This window comes from Heterocephalus glaber, unplaced genomic scaffold (assembly GCF_053883595.1).
Source record: "Heterocephalus glaber isolate CG9 unplaced genomic scaffold, H.glaber_assembly_v1.0 deba00001745, whole genome shotgun sequence".
Lineage (NCBI taxonomy): Eukaryota > Metazoa > Chordata > Mammalia > Rodentia > Bathyergidae > Heterocephalus > Heterocephalus glaber.
The window spans coordinates 2,302,891-2,316,787 of NW_028258451.1; the positions used below are offsets into that span (position 1 = coordinate 2,302,891).

General features: G+C 44.2%; 1 protein-coding gene across 1 annotated transcript; it reads left to right on the forward strand.

Annotated features, from left to right (window-relative positions):
* Window positions 1–1,960: 1,960 nt before the first annotated feature.
* Znf470 (zinc finger protein 470) lies at window positions 1,961–12,370 on the forward strand. The gene is made up of 5 exons (XM_087201068.1): window positions 1,961–2,102; window positions 4,367–4,458; window positions 6,242–6,368; window positions 6,529–6,624; window positions 8,176–12,370. Exons 2-5 carry the CDS (start codon window positions 4,399–4,401, stop codon window positions 10,023–10,025), a joined length of 2,133 nt encoding a protein of 710 aa, XP_087057194.1. The 5' UTR covers window positions 1,961–2,102; window positions 4,367–4,398; the 3' UTR covers window positions 10,026–12,370.
* Window positions 12,371–13,897: the final 1,527 nt, after the last annotated feature.

Here is a 13,897-nt window from a genome sequence, read left to right on the forward strand (position 1 = left end):
AAATTTACAAATTTCCACATTCAGAAATATCACAAAATGCCACATAGGATAAATAAAAAGAAAACCATAACTTTGTCACATCGTTATAAGCCTGCTAAAACCAGAAGATTAAAAAAATCTGAAAATTGTCCCTCTGAATAATGTATTGCAAACAGAACCGATGACATGAATGTTGGCTGGCTTTTCATAATCAGAAGATAGTGGAATAACAATTTTCAAATGCTGGTATAAAAAAATTTCAACCTAGAACTATATTCAGAGAAAGTGCCCTTTAAAATAAAGGTAAAATATTTTCAGATAAATAAATGCTATGAATTTGTTGCTAGCAAGACAACCAAAAACGTAAGAAGGAAGTTCTACAGACCTGACAGAAAAATGGAATAACAGGCAGCAAGGCTAGGTAGGTTGGAGGTGGCCAATTTTCTCTTCCAGAGGTTCAATGAGACTCTAGTAAGTAGTTTTCCTTGGAGTGCAGGTAGTTGTTATGGAAAATGCTCTGCATGTTTCTCAGCATAGTTTCTATTCCCCTCCCTGTGCCCAAAATATGAGGAGCTTCCTTCCAATTTCACTGATAAGATTCCTTGAGGTAAAATTCATGAAAGTGTGGGGGCATACCTAAGCTTGGGCCTTCAGGAGTTTTTAACTCAAAAGCTGGTTTACATTAAGCCCTTAGTGATTCATCAAACTTATCAACTAATAGTTCATACCAGCTGGGCATGGTGTTGTGCCCATGCATCCTGACATTCTGGCAGATGGAGGCAGGAGAATTAAAAGTTCAAGCCCAGCTTGGGTTTGCTATTTAGCAAGACCTTGACTCAAAATAAAAAATAAAAAGGTATGGGGTTATAACTCAGCGTTAAGGCCCTGTGTTCAGTCCCCAATAAGTAAATAAATAAATAAATAAACAAACAAAGAACAGAGTTCATTTCAGTTTATGGCTCCAGTAACATCTGCTTCAAGGTAAGCTGGTCTTGGCTATGATTTCAGGGTGATTATTTCCTTTGTGTCTTCTATGATGGATCTAAGAAAGGTTGTTGATTTTCAGTTTGTTGAATGTTTTTCTAGTTGTGAGAATCAGAGTGAAGGCTTCCAAGGTTTTTATATCTCACAGCTAAAAAATATCAGTATCATTTTTATCCAAATCAAATAACCACAAAAATATTACACACACTCACATGCCATTTATAATCCCTTACATAAAGCATCCTCACAGCTAAAATTAGCTTTATTACATAGTCTACGAAGAATGAGGGAAATCAAATCCAGAAAAGAAGCCAGTGTGACTGTTGCCTGAGGTGATTACGTCTGGGCAGGTGACCTCCTTTTGCAGTACCGTGTAGTAGACCATTTAGTATCTGTGATGCTGGGTCTTGGTCATCTGAGGCTTATAACAAGAGGACACAGACAGGTATCTTTAGGAGTGCATGTTCTCATAGCTCTAGGGGCTGGGAAGTCAAGGTGGTGCTGACACTCAGAGGTGTCAGCAGATTCAAGTCTTGGTGAGGGCTATCCTCTTGACTTCCACTTGCTGTGTGGCCTGCCTCTTACCCCACCCTTATGAACTAATGCAAACCCCTTTACTCCCCAAAGGCCCGGCCTTCTAACAGTATCACATTGGAGATTAGGGCTTCAGCATCTGATAATTGGGAGGATACAGTCTATAACATGCTGTCATCGTTAGACTGCTAATGCTAAATTAAGTATTTTAAAACTAAAGACTTAAGTACTCAATACTCTTTAGTCACTCAGAATATAACCCAGAACCGGATGAAGCTCTGTGGCTTCTTGGAACTCTCCTAGCAAGGTGAGAGAGAAAGGGGTATGAGGGTAACAGACTGTAACAGACCAGAGGACCACGCTCTCCGACTCGCAAGGATTAATTTTGCCTCTGGGCCCACTGGAGACTGCATTTCCCAGGGCCCCTTGCGGCGAGGACTTGGCCATTTCCGGCACAGACAGGAAGTTGGGTAAGGAAATCCGGAGGGTGTTGAGGAGGGAGTTGAGGGGGGAGTTGAGGAGGGAGTTGAGGAGGGAGTTGAGGAGGGAGCCGGTCGGAAGCGGTGTCCTGGTCTGCGCGTGTGCGGAAACTGACAGGCTGAGAGGTAGGTGTGACGTGTGTGGACCCGCAAGTCTGCACGGTTGCTGTCACCACCAGCGGCGCGTGAGGACGGGTGTTGAGATGCGTGAAGGGTGAAGTGGCTCAGGGCTGGAAACCCTCGCGAAGGGGCGCCCTTCAGGCTCCGCGCCCTGGAGCAGCTGCGTAGATCCCTGCGGTGCCCGGGCGGGCTGCGGGAACTGTGCTGCCTGGAGGAGGCAGAGCTCAGGACGCGAAGTGAGACCATGACACTGGGCACAGAGGTAGAAACGACAGACTTGCTGGGTGCGGCCGAAGTGGGACTTAAGGTTTGGGGGTGCTGTCCTTGGGGTCTGAGGGCTGGACGAAGTACCCAGCCTCCAAGGCTGGTGTAGCTGGAGTCAGAGTTGGGGGCTCACCTCGGGCCAGAGTGTGCAGTTGAATTCAGAAGCGGACTGACTTGCCCGGAGCCCCTTAGCCAGGCCCTCTCCAAGCAGCTTCCAAGTTCTTGTGGGTATCAGCGGAGAGAGTGCTCTCCACTAGAACAGGACGGCTGGTGCTGTGCTGCTCTTTAAAGATCTCAGCATTTAGTTTTTACTTGTTAGATTGTTTCACCTTGGTATGGGACTTGGGAGGTAAGTGACAGTCTCAGCTTCCTCTAGAAGTGGTAAGGGATTCCATTCTTTTTATGGCTAGTCACCTTCTAGTTAGTGCAAGAAAAGTACCCCGTTTCTGAAACTTTTCCAGTCATTAAAGAGGGAGAGGAAGAATTGCTGTCCATGCCTATATTGTTTTTTGCTTGCTTTACTACATGCAATCAGAATAGGTAATGTTTAGGGAGTCCTTTCTATGTGCCGGACACGTCTAAAACCTTTTGGAAGTATTAACTCTAATCCTTACCACATTAGTACAAGGAATGATCAAATATGGTGAATATTTAAATTTAAAAAGTATTACAGTTGGGCCGGGGATTTAGCTCAGTGGTTCCGTCACTTGCCTTGCAAGCGCAAGGACCCAAGTTCAATCCCTGGTACCAAAAAAAAAAAGTATTACAGTAAAAGAGACATTGTCATTAATCCCCCTCAAAATACTCCCTCTCCCTTTGTCCACACTTATCCCATCATTCTTGCCACTTTCTGAAACGGTCCTGGGAGTCCTCTTTTGTGAATGTTTTTAGTCACACTATTGTGGCTGTCTCTGTGTCCTCCTGGTTACTTCCTATCTTGTCTTGTTTTGGGGTTTTTTTTTTGTTTACAGATAAGGACATTGAAATTCACAGACAGAGAAAAAGTAATCACTAGTAAGTGGAAGAATCAGGATTTGATTTCAGGACAGGCTGTCTCCAGAGTCTCCTTCAGTACAGGCTATCATTTAATGCTCTGAATGACTGCCTGGGTAGGTGTTCTAAACCACCTTGGACAGTTGAAGAAACCAACTCTGAGATGGTTAAATAACTTCAAGATTTCAGATCCCATTATTTCCACTGAGCAAGGTTGGGCTTTCTTAAATTTTATAATTCTCAATATGTGTTCATTTTTATTATCATAATTATAATATCCTTTGAGAAGGTGGTGGAATTTGGAGGAAAGAAGTAAAAATTCATTTATCCTCTTCTTGATTAAAAGGAATAGCTTGGAGGCAGGGTGATCAAGGGACTTCATCAAAATGGTGATTTGTCAGAAAGCAAAATGAAAATCTAGGTCTCGTGACAATTTTTTGGTCCATTTATCTGTAATTCATAGGGACCATTTGTTATAACAAAGGTAAGGGCTTTCTCGATGCATAATGAGATTCTCCAAGAAATTCATCCCATAGAGTCTTTTTAGAGATCCTGCCCTGTAGTGCAGGGGGCACATTTTCTGGTGTTTGCCTGGGCAAATGACTCGGGTGGTGCAGTCAAGCAGATATAGGTTGATGACTTTTTCTCACTGTTATACTCTGTGTGATTTATGCAGAAGTGTTCACCTCCCAGAGATTTTATTTGTAAAATGGTGACAATATTCCCAGCTTTGTTTGAAGATTGTGAAGAGGTTCATATGCATGTAAACGTTTTATAAGTATATAATATGTACAGTATACCTCATATGTTGCTGATACAATGACTTTGAGAGCTGCCGTGTTTAGCCTGAAAGCCTAGCGTGGAGGGAAATCCCAGTTGTAAGTTATAGGTTTCCCAATGAGTACTTGGTATGTGGGTGTTGAAGGGAAGTAAAAATTGGAAACTGGATGAGAGGGTTTGTATGCTGAATTTTTAGTGCTGGTTGGTCTTATAATTCCTTTGTCCTCCTTCAGCTCTGCGCTCTCAGGGTAGCATTTTTCTCCACATGAAGAGTGAGAAAGAGGTGGAGGTAACAGGAATTGAACTGGTTAAAGCCATGTCCCTGGTGAGTTAGTATTTCTTCCCACTAAAAGTCTTGCTTTTCAGGATTTGGTAATGTTTATTTTCTAATGAAAATTGTCTATTTAAGAATTCTGCTATGGGCCTGTTTCTGATTTCCTTCATATTTGTTGGATGATGGGGACACAGACATAGATTGAAACAGTCCAGTGCCTTCTCAGAGGCTTTTACTCTTCCTACTTGGTATTTATTTTTTTATTCAAGAAATACATCAGTCTGAGCCCTTCATTTTTTTCCTCAGTGTTTTCATAGGTGTCTGACAAAGCAGAAGTATTGACCTTGGAGTAAATTTGAGTGCAACTGTGTGCCTGGCTCCTAAATCTGTGTCGTGGCTCACGGAGAGCCTTCAATCTGTCAGAGAAGTGAAAACGCAACAAATGCGCACCCTGTGATAAGTGCTGCAGGCCGAGAGTAGATTTGTTGTACAGCGGTGGGGGAGGGCTATTTAATGCCTTTGGGTGCGTTAGATATAAAGCTGCCCCTTCCTCTGGACTGGTGAAGCTCTGGGACATGCCACACAGACTGCAAGAAGTAGTCTATTTTATGTTAGCTCCTTTTTGTCTCCTTGGTGAGGGATCCTTGTGCTGGACATGGTCTGCATAACCATACTCACTGCTGAAAGGAAGGGTTGGGAGACCTTCATGGACAGAGGAAGTCCTGAGTTGCATCTTGAAGGAAGTAGAGATCTACCGGCAAAGATGGGACAGGTGTCATTCTGGCCACAGTATTCAAAGGTTTCCCTCATGACTTGCTTGGAGCCCTGAGGATCTTAAAATATCAGGCAAAGTTCTACATCCTTTTTTCTTTCTAGGATGACCACCACAATCTATTTAACCCTTTGTTGTTTCATAGGTCTATTGTTGCCAGTTTTGCTTTTTAATGGAGGGCTTTGTAGCGATCATTCTTTTTTTCTTTTTTGAGACAGACTCTTACTATCCAATTCAGACTGGTTGGCCTTGAACTCACTATGTATCCCAGCCTGGCCTCGAACTTGTGGCATTCCTCCTGCCTCAGCCTCCCAAGTGCTGGGATTATAGGTGTGCACCACCATGCCTGGCCTTGTAGTAATCATTCTTGTGGTTGAATTTTTGCTTTCATTTCTGATTATGTTCTTTGATTAAATTCCTATTTTTCATTTCTTGTGGATTAGAGTTTCTCAAACTTACTCAACCCCAGAACATTTTTAATGACCAACATTGCATGATTTCTCCTGGTACTTAGAAGAGTATAAAAAGATCATTTCCAAAGGTATTCTTTCCTCATATAAATTTTGCTAGGTAATTTTTTCTTTCATTTTTTAAGGCATAACTCTTAACATCTCAAGAACACTAGGATTTCTTAGAAAATATTTTGGAGATTGAAATCATGTTTATCAGGTTAGCATTGTTCCTTAAAACAATGTTCCTTCCCCTCACATTTCCAGAGCTCTTTAATTTCTGCATGTGGAGAAATAATCCCTCTCCTAACATGGATACATAATTTAGCTGTTGATATATCCTGTGTGAGTGTAGTCCATGCATTTTCATGTAAGAATGTGTTTCAGTACCATAGAATTGTAACCGAAGACCAGAAAATGTCTGTTTCTTCTAGTATGTGCACTATAACTAGGCAGAAGATTGTTCAGTAACTTCCTGACTCGGACCTCATAGACCCTTGGTACAATTACTGACAAGGTTTTTATTGCATAGTGAGAACATCATAACCCTTTACCTAGAGCCTTATAGAGATATGAATGCTGATTGAGTGAGATTATATTTGTGTCATTTTAGGGTTTAGTGACTTTCACAGATGTAGCCATAGACTTCTCCCAGGATGAGTGGGAATGGCTGAATCTTGCTCAGAGAAGTTTGTACAGGATGGTGATGTTGGAGAACTACAGGAATTTGGTTTCAGTAGGTAAGGGTAGTATTCTTCCTTCTATCTCCCCATGACTCAGCAGCCTTTTATCCCTTTATTGCATTTTTCTTCCAATATTATTCTTTCTTTAAGACCATTCAGACTTGGTTATAACTCTTAAATACTTACTGGATATCCAACTTTCATGTCTTCCACGCAGGTCTTTGCATTTCTAAACCAGATGTGATTTCCTTATTGGAGCAAGAGAAGGATCCCTGGGTAATACCAGGAGAGATGTCAAGAAATCCATGCCCAGGTAAGTGCAGGATAACTAGAGTTGGAGAAAGTATTCTTTTTATTTTGGTACCGGGGATCGAACTTGGGTCCTTGCACTTAGGCAGCAGGCGGTGAAAGCACTGAGCTAAATCCCCGGCCCTGGAGAAAGTATTCTTAAAAGTTTCTTGCTCTAGTATTTGTTGGAAAATACCTCTTACATTTGCTCCCAAATTGAATGGTTCTCTTTTGAATGCTACCATCTGTATTGATTTCCCTTATGTACCAGGATGTGTTCTCTGAACTCCTGCTCATTCAGTGTTTACCTAGTACTGCTCAAGTGCTATATGATAATTATCCCTGACTTTAAACATTTCTGAATTGTTTAGATGAACTTCCATTTATTTTTCAACTATTTTAAATATTTTCCTTTCTTCAAAAGGTGAGTTTATTGTCTTAACGTGTATTATAGGTGTGAAGTGTGAAAAATACACTGAATGTTTAAATTTTTAAAAATTTATTTATTGTTGTGGATTCCCCCTCAAAATACTTCCTCTCACTTTGAACATGTTTAGCTCATCCTTCTTGCTACCTCCTGAAGCATTTCTGGAAGTCTGCTTTCTGAGTATCTGTAGTTATGCTGTTGTAGCTGCTTCAAGGTCCTGAATCAGTTGAAAATGTTTTAATCTTTCCTGGTAATTTTGAGTTTGAGGAAGAGCCAGAAGATATGAGGTTTTAGATACAGTGAATAAGGTGGCTGAGGACACACCATAATATTTTTACCTGACAGAAGTTGCCATAAACATTTGTTCAATGATTGATGGGATGTTAAAAAGATATGGTAAATGTTTAAATAAGAAAAATTATTGCCATAGAAGACACATTGCCATTAATCCCTTCAAAATATTTCCTCTCACTTTGAACACATTTGTCCCCTTGTTCTTGCCAATGTGTCTTTTACTATAATAATCCTTCAAAAATTTTTAATGTAGTTTTGGTTACTCCTTGTATATTCTTTTTTTTTTTTTGGTACCCGGGATCAAACTCAGGACCTTGTGCTTGTGAGGCAGGCGGTGGAACCACTGAGCTAAGTCCCCAGCCCATCCCTTGTATATTCTTAACAAAATAAGTTATAATATTATGATTTGTTTCTGTAGAGATGAAAGTAGAAAAAAAAGAAAGTAGAAATAAATGAATTAGAAAGATATAATGAAAATAAATACCAAAAAGGAAACTATGAATTTCAGTTACAAATATAGGTATAAAATCTTAGATAAAAGTTAACATACTTTAATATACCATGGCAAACAAGAGTTTATTCTAGGAATGCAAGGATGCTTGTATCATCTAAATTTACTTAAGAAATATAAAAAATATACCTTCTGTGTCCTTCAGTAGCTGATTCATGTGGTTTCTTTCTTTCTTTCTTTTTTTTTTTTTTTGGTACCAGGGATCAAACTCGGGACCTTGTGTTTGCAAGGCAGGAGGCAGAACCACTGAGCTACATCCCCGGCCCTCATGTGGTTTCATTTTAGAAGTTTCCATTCTTCTAGCATTTAATAAAAGATACATTTGCTTTCTTAATATCTTTCAGACTTGAAATATATGTGGTTGTCCAAGGAATTATCTTCAAACCAGGACATTTATGAAGAAAATTTATCCAAGGAAGAACCTACAAGGTGTGACCTTGAATGTTTCACATTAGGGAAAAACTTGAAATGTGAGGACTTGTTTGAGAGTGAGCCAATAAGTCAGAAGACATACTTGAAGCAAGAGATGATCACTCATATAGATAACCTTATTGAGAATACAGACCACTCTGTCAAATGTGGGACAGATTTTCATCTGAGTACATTATCTTATATAAAACAGATTTTTCCCATGGAAGAGAGAATATGTAATTTTGATATAGTTATGAAAACACATTCAGTTGTGAGAAAATGCAAGCAAGTTTATAGAGAAAAGAAACTTTTAAAATGTAATGACTGTGAGAAAACATTCAACAAAATCTCAACCCTTACACTTCATCAAAGAATTCATACTGGAGAGAAACCCTATGAATGTATTGAATGTGGTAAGGCCTTCAGCCAGAGTGCTCATCTTGTCCAACATCAGAGAATACACACAGGAGAAAAACCCTTTGAATGTAATGAATGTGGAAAGGCCTTCAGCCAGAGTGCTCATCTTGTCCAACATCAGAGAGTTCACACTGGCGAGAAGCCTTATCAGTGTAAGCAGTGTAATAAAGCTTTCAGTCAGATTGCACATCTTGCTCAACATCAGAGAGTTCACACTGGAGAGAAACCCTATGAATGTACTGAATGTGGGAAGGCTTTCAGTGACTGTTCGTCCCTAGCTCATCATCGTAGAATTCACACTGGGACAAGACCCTATGAGTGTATTGACTGCAGAAAAGCTTTCAGACAGAATGCTTCTCTTATACGTCATCGGCGATATTATCATACTGGAGAGAAACCCTTTGATTGCATTGACTGTGGGAAGGCTTTCACTGATCACATAGGCCTTATCCAGCATAAGCGAATTCACACTGGAGAGAGACCTTACAAATGTAGTATGTGTGGTAAGGCTTTTAGCCATGGCTCTTCTTTGACTGTGCATCAGAGAATTCATACAGGAGAGAAGCCTTATGGGTGTAATATTTGTGAGAAAGCCTTTAGCCATCGTGGCTCACTTACTCTTCATCAAAGAGTTCATACTGGAGAGAAACCCTATGAATGTAAGGAATGTGGGAAAGCTTTTCGGCAAAGCACACACCTCGCTCATCATCACAGAATTCATACAGGAGAAAAGCCTTACGAATGTAAGGAATGCAGGAAAACCTTCAGCCAGAATGCGCACCTTGTGCAACATCAGAAAGTACACAGGGGAGAGAAACCTTATGAGTGCCAGGAATGTGGTAAGGCCTTCAGCCAAATCACACACCTTATTCAGCACCAGAGAGTTCATACTGGCGAGAAGCCTTACGAGTGCATTGAATGTGGGAAGGCCTTTAGTGATGGCTCGTACCTTGTTCAACATCAGAGACTCCACAATGGCAAAAGACCATATGAATGTCTTGAATGTGGGAAGGCATTCAGACAGAGGGCATCCCTGATTTGTCATCAGAGGTGTCATACTGGTGAGAAACCTTATGACTGTAGTGTTTGTGGCAAAGCATTCAGTCATCGAAAGTCCCTTACTGTACATCAGAGAATTCATACAGGAGAGAAACCTTATGAGTGTAAGGAATGTAGCAAAGCCTTCAGCCAGATTGCCCATCTTATACTACACAAAAGAATTCATACAGGCGAAAGACCCTATGAGTGTAAAGAATGTGGAAAAGCCTTCAGGCAGAGTGTACATCTTGCTCACCATCAGCAAATTCATACTGGAGAATCATCCTCAGTTACTCCCTCCTCACTCTCATACCATCAAGTCCTGTAGATTCAGTCTTCCAAATGCCTCTAGAATCTACTTTTTACCAGTCCTCATCCCATCATGGTGTTTCAAGACATGGCCATCTCATTTGGATTTCTGCAATACCAGCTTTGTTCTCTAGTGCATTTCAACACTATAGCCAAATTAATCTTTTTAAAATAAAAAGTATCTTCATATCTTTCAGTTTAAAACTTTCTTGTCAGATTAGGGGAATTTACAGTAAAGGGAGGCACCAGGCACTATCTCTTTCTGAGAAGTGATGAATCAAGTTTACAGAAGCAGAACAAGCAGTTACAAAAATACCTACTTTATAAGGGGAGGGGCATGAGGGAAGTTTATCTACAGGCCAAGATGGCGTTTCTTGGGTTTATCCTGGTCTCACACTCAGGAGGTCCGAGGCCCGTGAATGGTCCCTGTTTGGAAATGACCTAAATTCCTGCAGATGTGAGAAAGGCTCACAAACAAGATGCACCCACATGGTGTTTTTATTTGTTTGCAATGGATTCTTCTTCCCATGGGATGATCCTTACTGACAAGATTCCCTCAGCATTCCCTGGTTTTCGTCACTGGAAACTGCCTTTTGGGCCACTGCTAATGGACAAATGAGGGACCACAGGTCACCTGCCCCAGCCATCGGGCAGAGTCTTGCTCAGTAAGGGCTCCGTGGTCTTGGATGTCTCAGTTAGCGTGAGCTGAATCCAGCCAGTGGAAGTGCTTGGCTTGGTTCACGTGTTCCTTGTCAGTTAATGAGTCGCCAATATACACGTACAAATGTCCCCTTGTATTCATTCAAAACCACATCCATCGAGTGTCTGCTATGTGCCAAGAGATGTGCTAGGAGGCTCAAGGATGAAATAAAAACACATAGTTCCTACCACGGTGGAGCCTCAATATTTTTGAGACACGGTCTTGCTGTGTTGTTCAGCCTGACCTTGAACTCACCACGTAGTCCATGCTGGCCTCACACTTGTGGTGATCCTTCTGCCTCAGCTTCCCAAGTGCTGAGGTTACAGGCGTGCACCACCATGCCCGGCTGACCCTCAATTATTGAAGGCAAAGCAACAACAAATATGCAATGTAATAAGCATCAGTTTCTTTTAAGAGCTGGCAGTATCAAGACCCATGGGCCAGGTCACAAATGCTCTACTGTGCAAAGGGCTCCAAGTCAGAGGCTTCCGTTCCCCTTTAAGAGGTGTGGACATCGCTCTCTCAGAGGCCGGGGATCTGCCTCAGGCACCCGGTGCCTCCTGCAATGTCCAGCACACAGCAGGAGCTCCACAAATGCCTGGCTCCTGAGGGACGTGGGAGCTGTGGCTTCCCTGGTGACCAAACTTTATAAGGAGCAAACTTGTTCATTCATCTTATAGCCACAGGAAGGCAATTTTTTTTTGGCACCAGGAATCAAACTCAGGACCTTGCACTTAGAAGGCAGGCAGTGGTACCACTGAGCTAAATCCCAGGGTGCCTACTTGTTTATTCATTCAAGAATTTTGAAGATGTGGGTGGCTTTTATGCCAGAGACTCATTCTTTTTTTTTTTTTTTTTTTTTGGTACCAGGGATCCAACTTGGGACCTTGTGCTTGCGAGGCAGGTGCCGGAACCACTGAGCTAAATCCCTGGCCCCAGAGACTCATTCTTGAAGAGCCCGAACAACTCAAAGCCCACATAATTCAAGGCTAATCCCAGCAAAGAATGGTGGGCGCATCCATTTACTGTCTAAAGTGATACTGAAATAACAAACATAGCTCACAATGTGTGCTTTTCGTTGTCTTTAAAAGCATGGGTTTTTGAGAAATCTAAAACTGCAAACCTCCTCATTTTGAAAAATGCCACATATGGGTGAGAAGAATATGGCTCTGGATTTAAAATGTTTAAAATGAAATCTAGTCATGCCACATTTGTATGTGTGAATAGTGCCCCTTTTGTGAGCCCCTCTTGCAGCAGAAAGGCCAGAGCCTTGCAAATGACTCACACGTACTTATACAGCCTCCCCACACTGCCCCTTGTTTCCCCGTCCAAGGAGAAACAAGGCCTGAATGCCAGACATGTCTTCCCCTACCTCCCCTTTTGCACACCCTTTCGGGCTGTGTTGGAAACGGTTGACCCCTTCACTTAGGTTGTAGCCAGGCCCCATCCTAAGAGCCAAAGCTGCCGCTTAAAAATGCCTGTGCAGTTTGTCCTCATGTGCTTTTATCCCACGCTCTCCACTCTCCCCAGAGTTTTATTTCCAGGCAGCAGCAGGGCTTTTCCTAGGCTATCCATGCTTCGGGCGCTCGAGGCGGGAGTCCTGTCCACCTAGTCCGTGCGGAGATCCAGCACCGAGGACAGCCCACTCGGGCAGAGCGGGCAGAAATGGGGTCAGCACCGGGGACAGCTCCAAGCCACGGACAGCGCTGCGCACATTGGGTCGGCACCGCGGACGGCTCCCGGGCCCGGGGAAGGACAGCGCCGAGGCTATTCAGCACCGCGGACAGCGCACGGAGTGGAGCCGCGGCTGCTCCGGGACGCTCCCCTCCCCGCCCGCCCCGAAGGGCTCCAGGACAGCTCCTGCCGACGGGCAGCACCACGGACAGCTCCCACGGGCGAAGGGTTCCACGGTGCGGACACGGGGGTGGGGCGAGCTTTCCGGCTCCACACACGGCTCAGGCCGCGCGGCTTCAGTACCGCGGACAGCTCGAGACCTGTGCTGGGCTTGTTTTGCCATCGCCCACTCAAGATGCAAGCTCGCTTCTCCCAGGCCTTCCTGGTGCTCAGGCGCCCAACACCGAACACGCCCCGAAGGGGACTCTGGATTTCCCTGCCAAAGACTCGGTCCTCGTCACCGCCCTACCAGACACTCGGTTGCTCCTGCCCAGAGCCCGCCCCCAGGCGCCCCCTCCCTCGCACGCACGGGCGGGCCTCTTAGCCCCATCTGCCGTGCGCACCTCAAATCTATCCGCCACCCTTGGGCCCTCATCCCCCTCACTCCGTCTGCTGCGGAGCCTCCGAGCGCGCCTCCCATTCTCCCCCCTCCCACACAGCGGCCGGTGAGGCCTCACACCGCTCCTGAGCGCGCCGCCTTCGCTGCCCAACACCTACGGCCGAGTCGCGACCCTCCCTTGGGCCAGGGTGCTGGGCCCCCGGCCTCGCTGCCCTCTCCACTCCCTGCCCGGTCCTGCCGGTGCCCTGGCCGCCTTGCTGGCTCCTTTGTCCCGACCTTCTCTCCGTCCTGGGCTCTTGTGTCATGGTTTCCGTCCCATCCTCACAGCCCGCCTCACAAGGTCACCTCTCCATAAAGGCCTTCTCTGACCCACACCCAACGTGATCTCAGTTGCCTTCGCATTGACTTGTTTCGTACACTTCCTGGCACTGAGCATAAATTATGTTTTATTGACGCGCATTGCTTCACTTGCCCATCGTCTGTTTTTGTCATTAGAAAGTCAGGTCTAGGCCTGGGACACGCACTGTCTCCACCACCCAGGACAGCATCTGCCACCTACAGGTTGTTTAACAAATATTCTGTGAATGGTGGAGCCAGTGAATTCCCAGGCCTGCATTTCTGTCTTTTCCTGGCCACTCACAGATCCAAACGGTGTCAGCAGCACCCGTGTCTTTGTAGATCATGGTCCAGGGTTTGAGGGCTGCGTTGAGACCCCAAAGACCATCCCCAGTTTGGAAGATCTGCCGGGAAGACCCACAGGGCTCCTCGGATGGGCATTCAACAGCTACGATTTGTTATACTGAAAAATATGAAGCGCAGTCAGCAAAAGGACAAGGCTGTGGGCATCAGTCTCAGCCCACACCTGGATGTGTCATGAAGCTATGGCCAGACTGAGGCTGTGTCCTGCTGCAGCAGAGGAACGGGGGACAAAGAACAATAATACTCACCGCAAAGGCCG

Bases quoted from the DNA above. Each gene is read 5' to 3' on its own strand.
- Znf470 (XM_087201068.1), top strand. From the start codon at position 4,399: ATGAAGAGTGAGAAAGAGGTGGAGGTAACAGGAATTGAACTGGTTAAA. The intron at 4,459-6,241 runs GTGAGTTAGTAT...GTGTCATTTTAG, and splicing joins TGGTTAAAGCCATGTCCCTG to GGTTTAGTGACTTTCACAGA. The intron at 6,625-8,175 runs GTAAGTGCAGGA...AATATCTTTCAG, and splicing joins GTCAAGAAATCCATGCCCAG to ACTTGAAATATATGTGGTTG.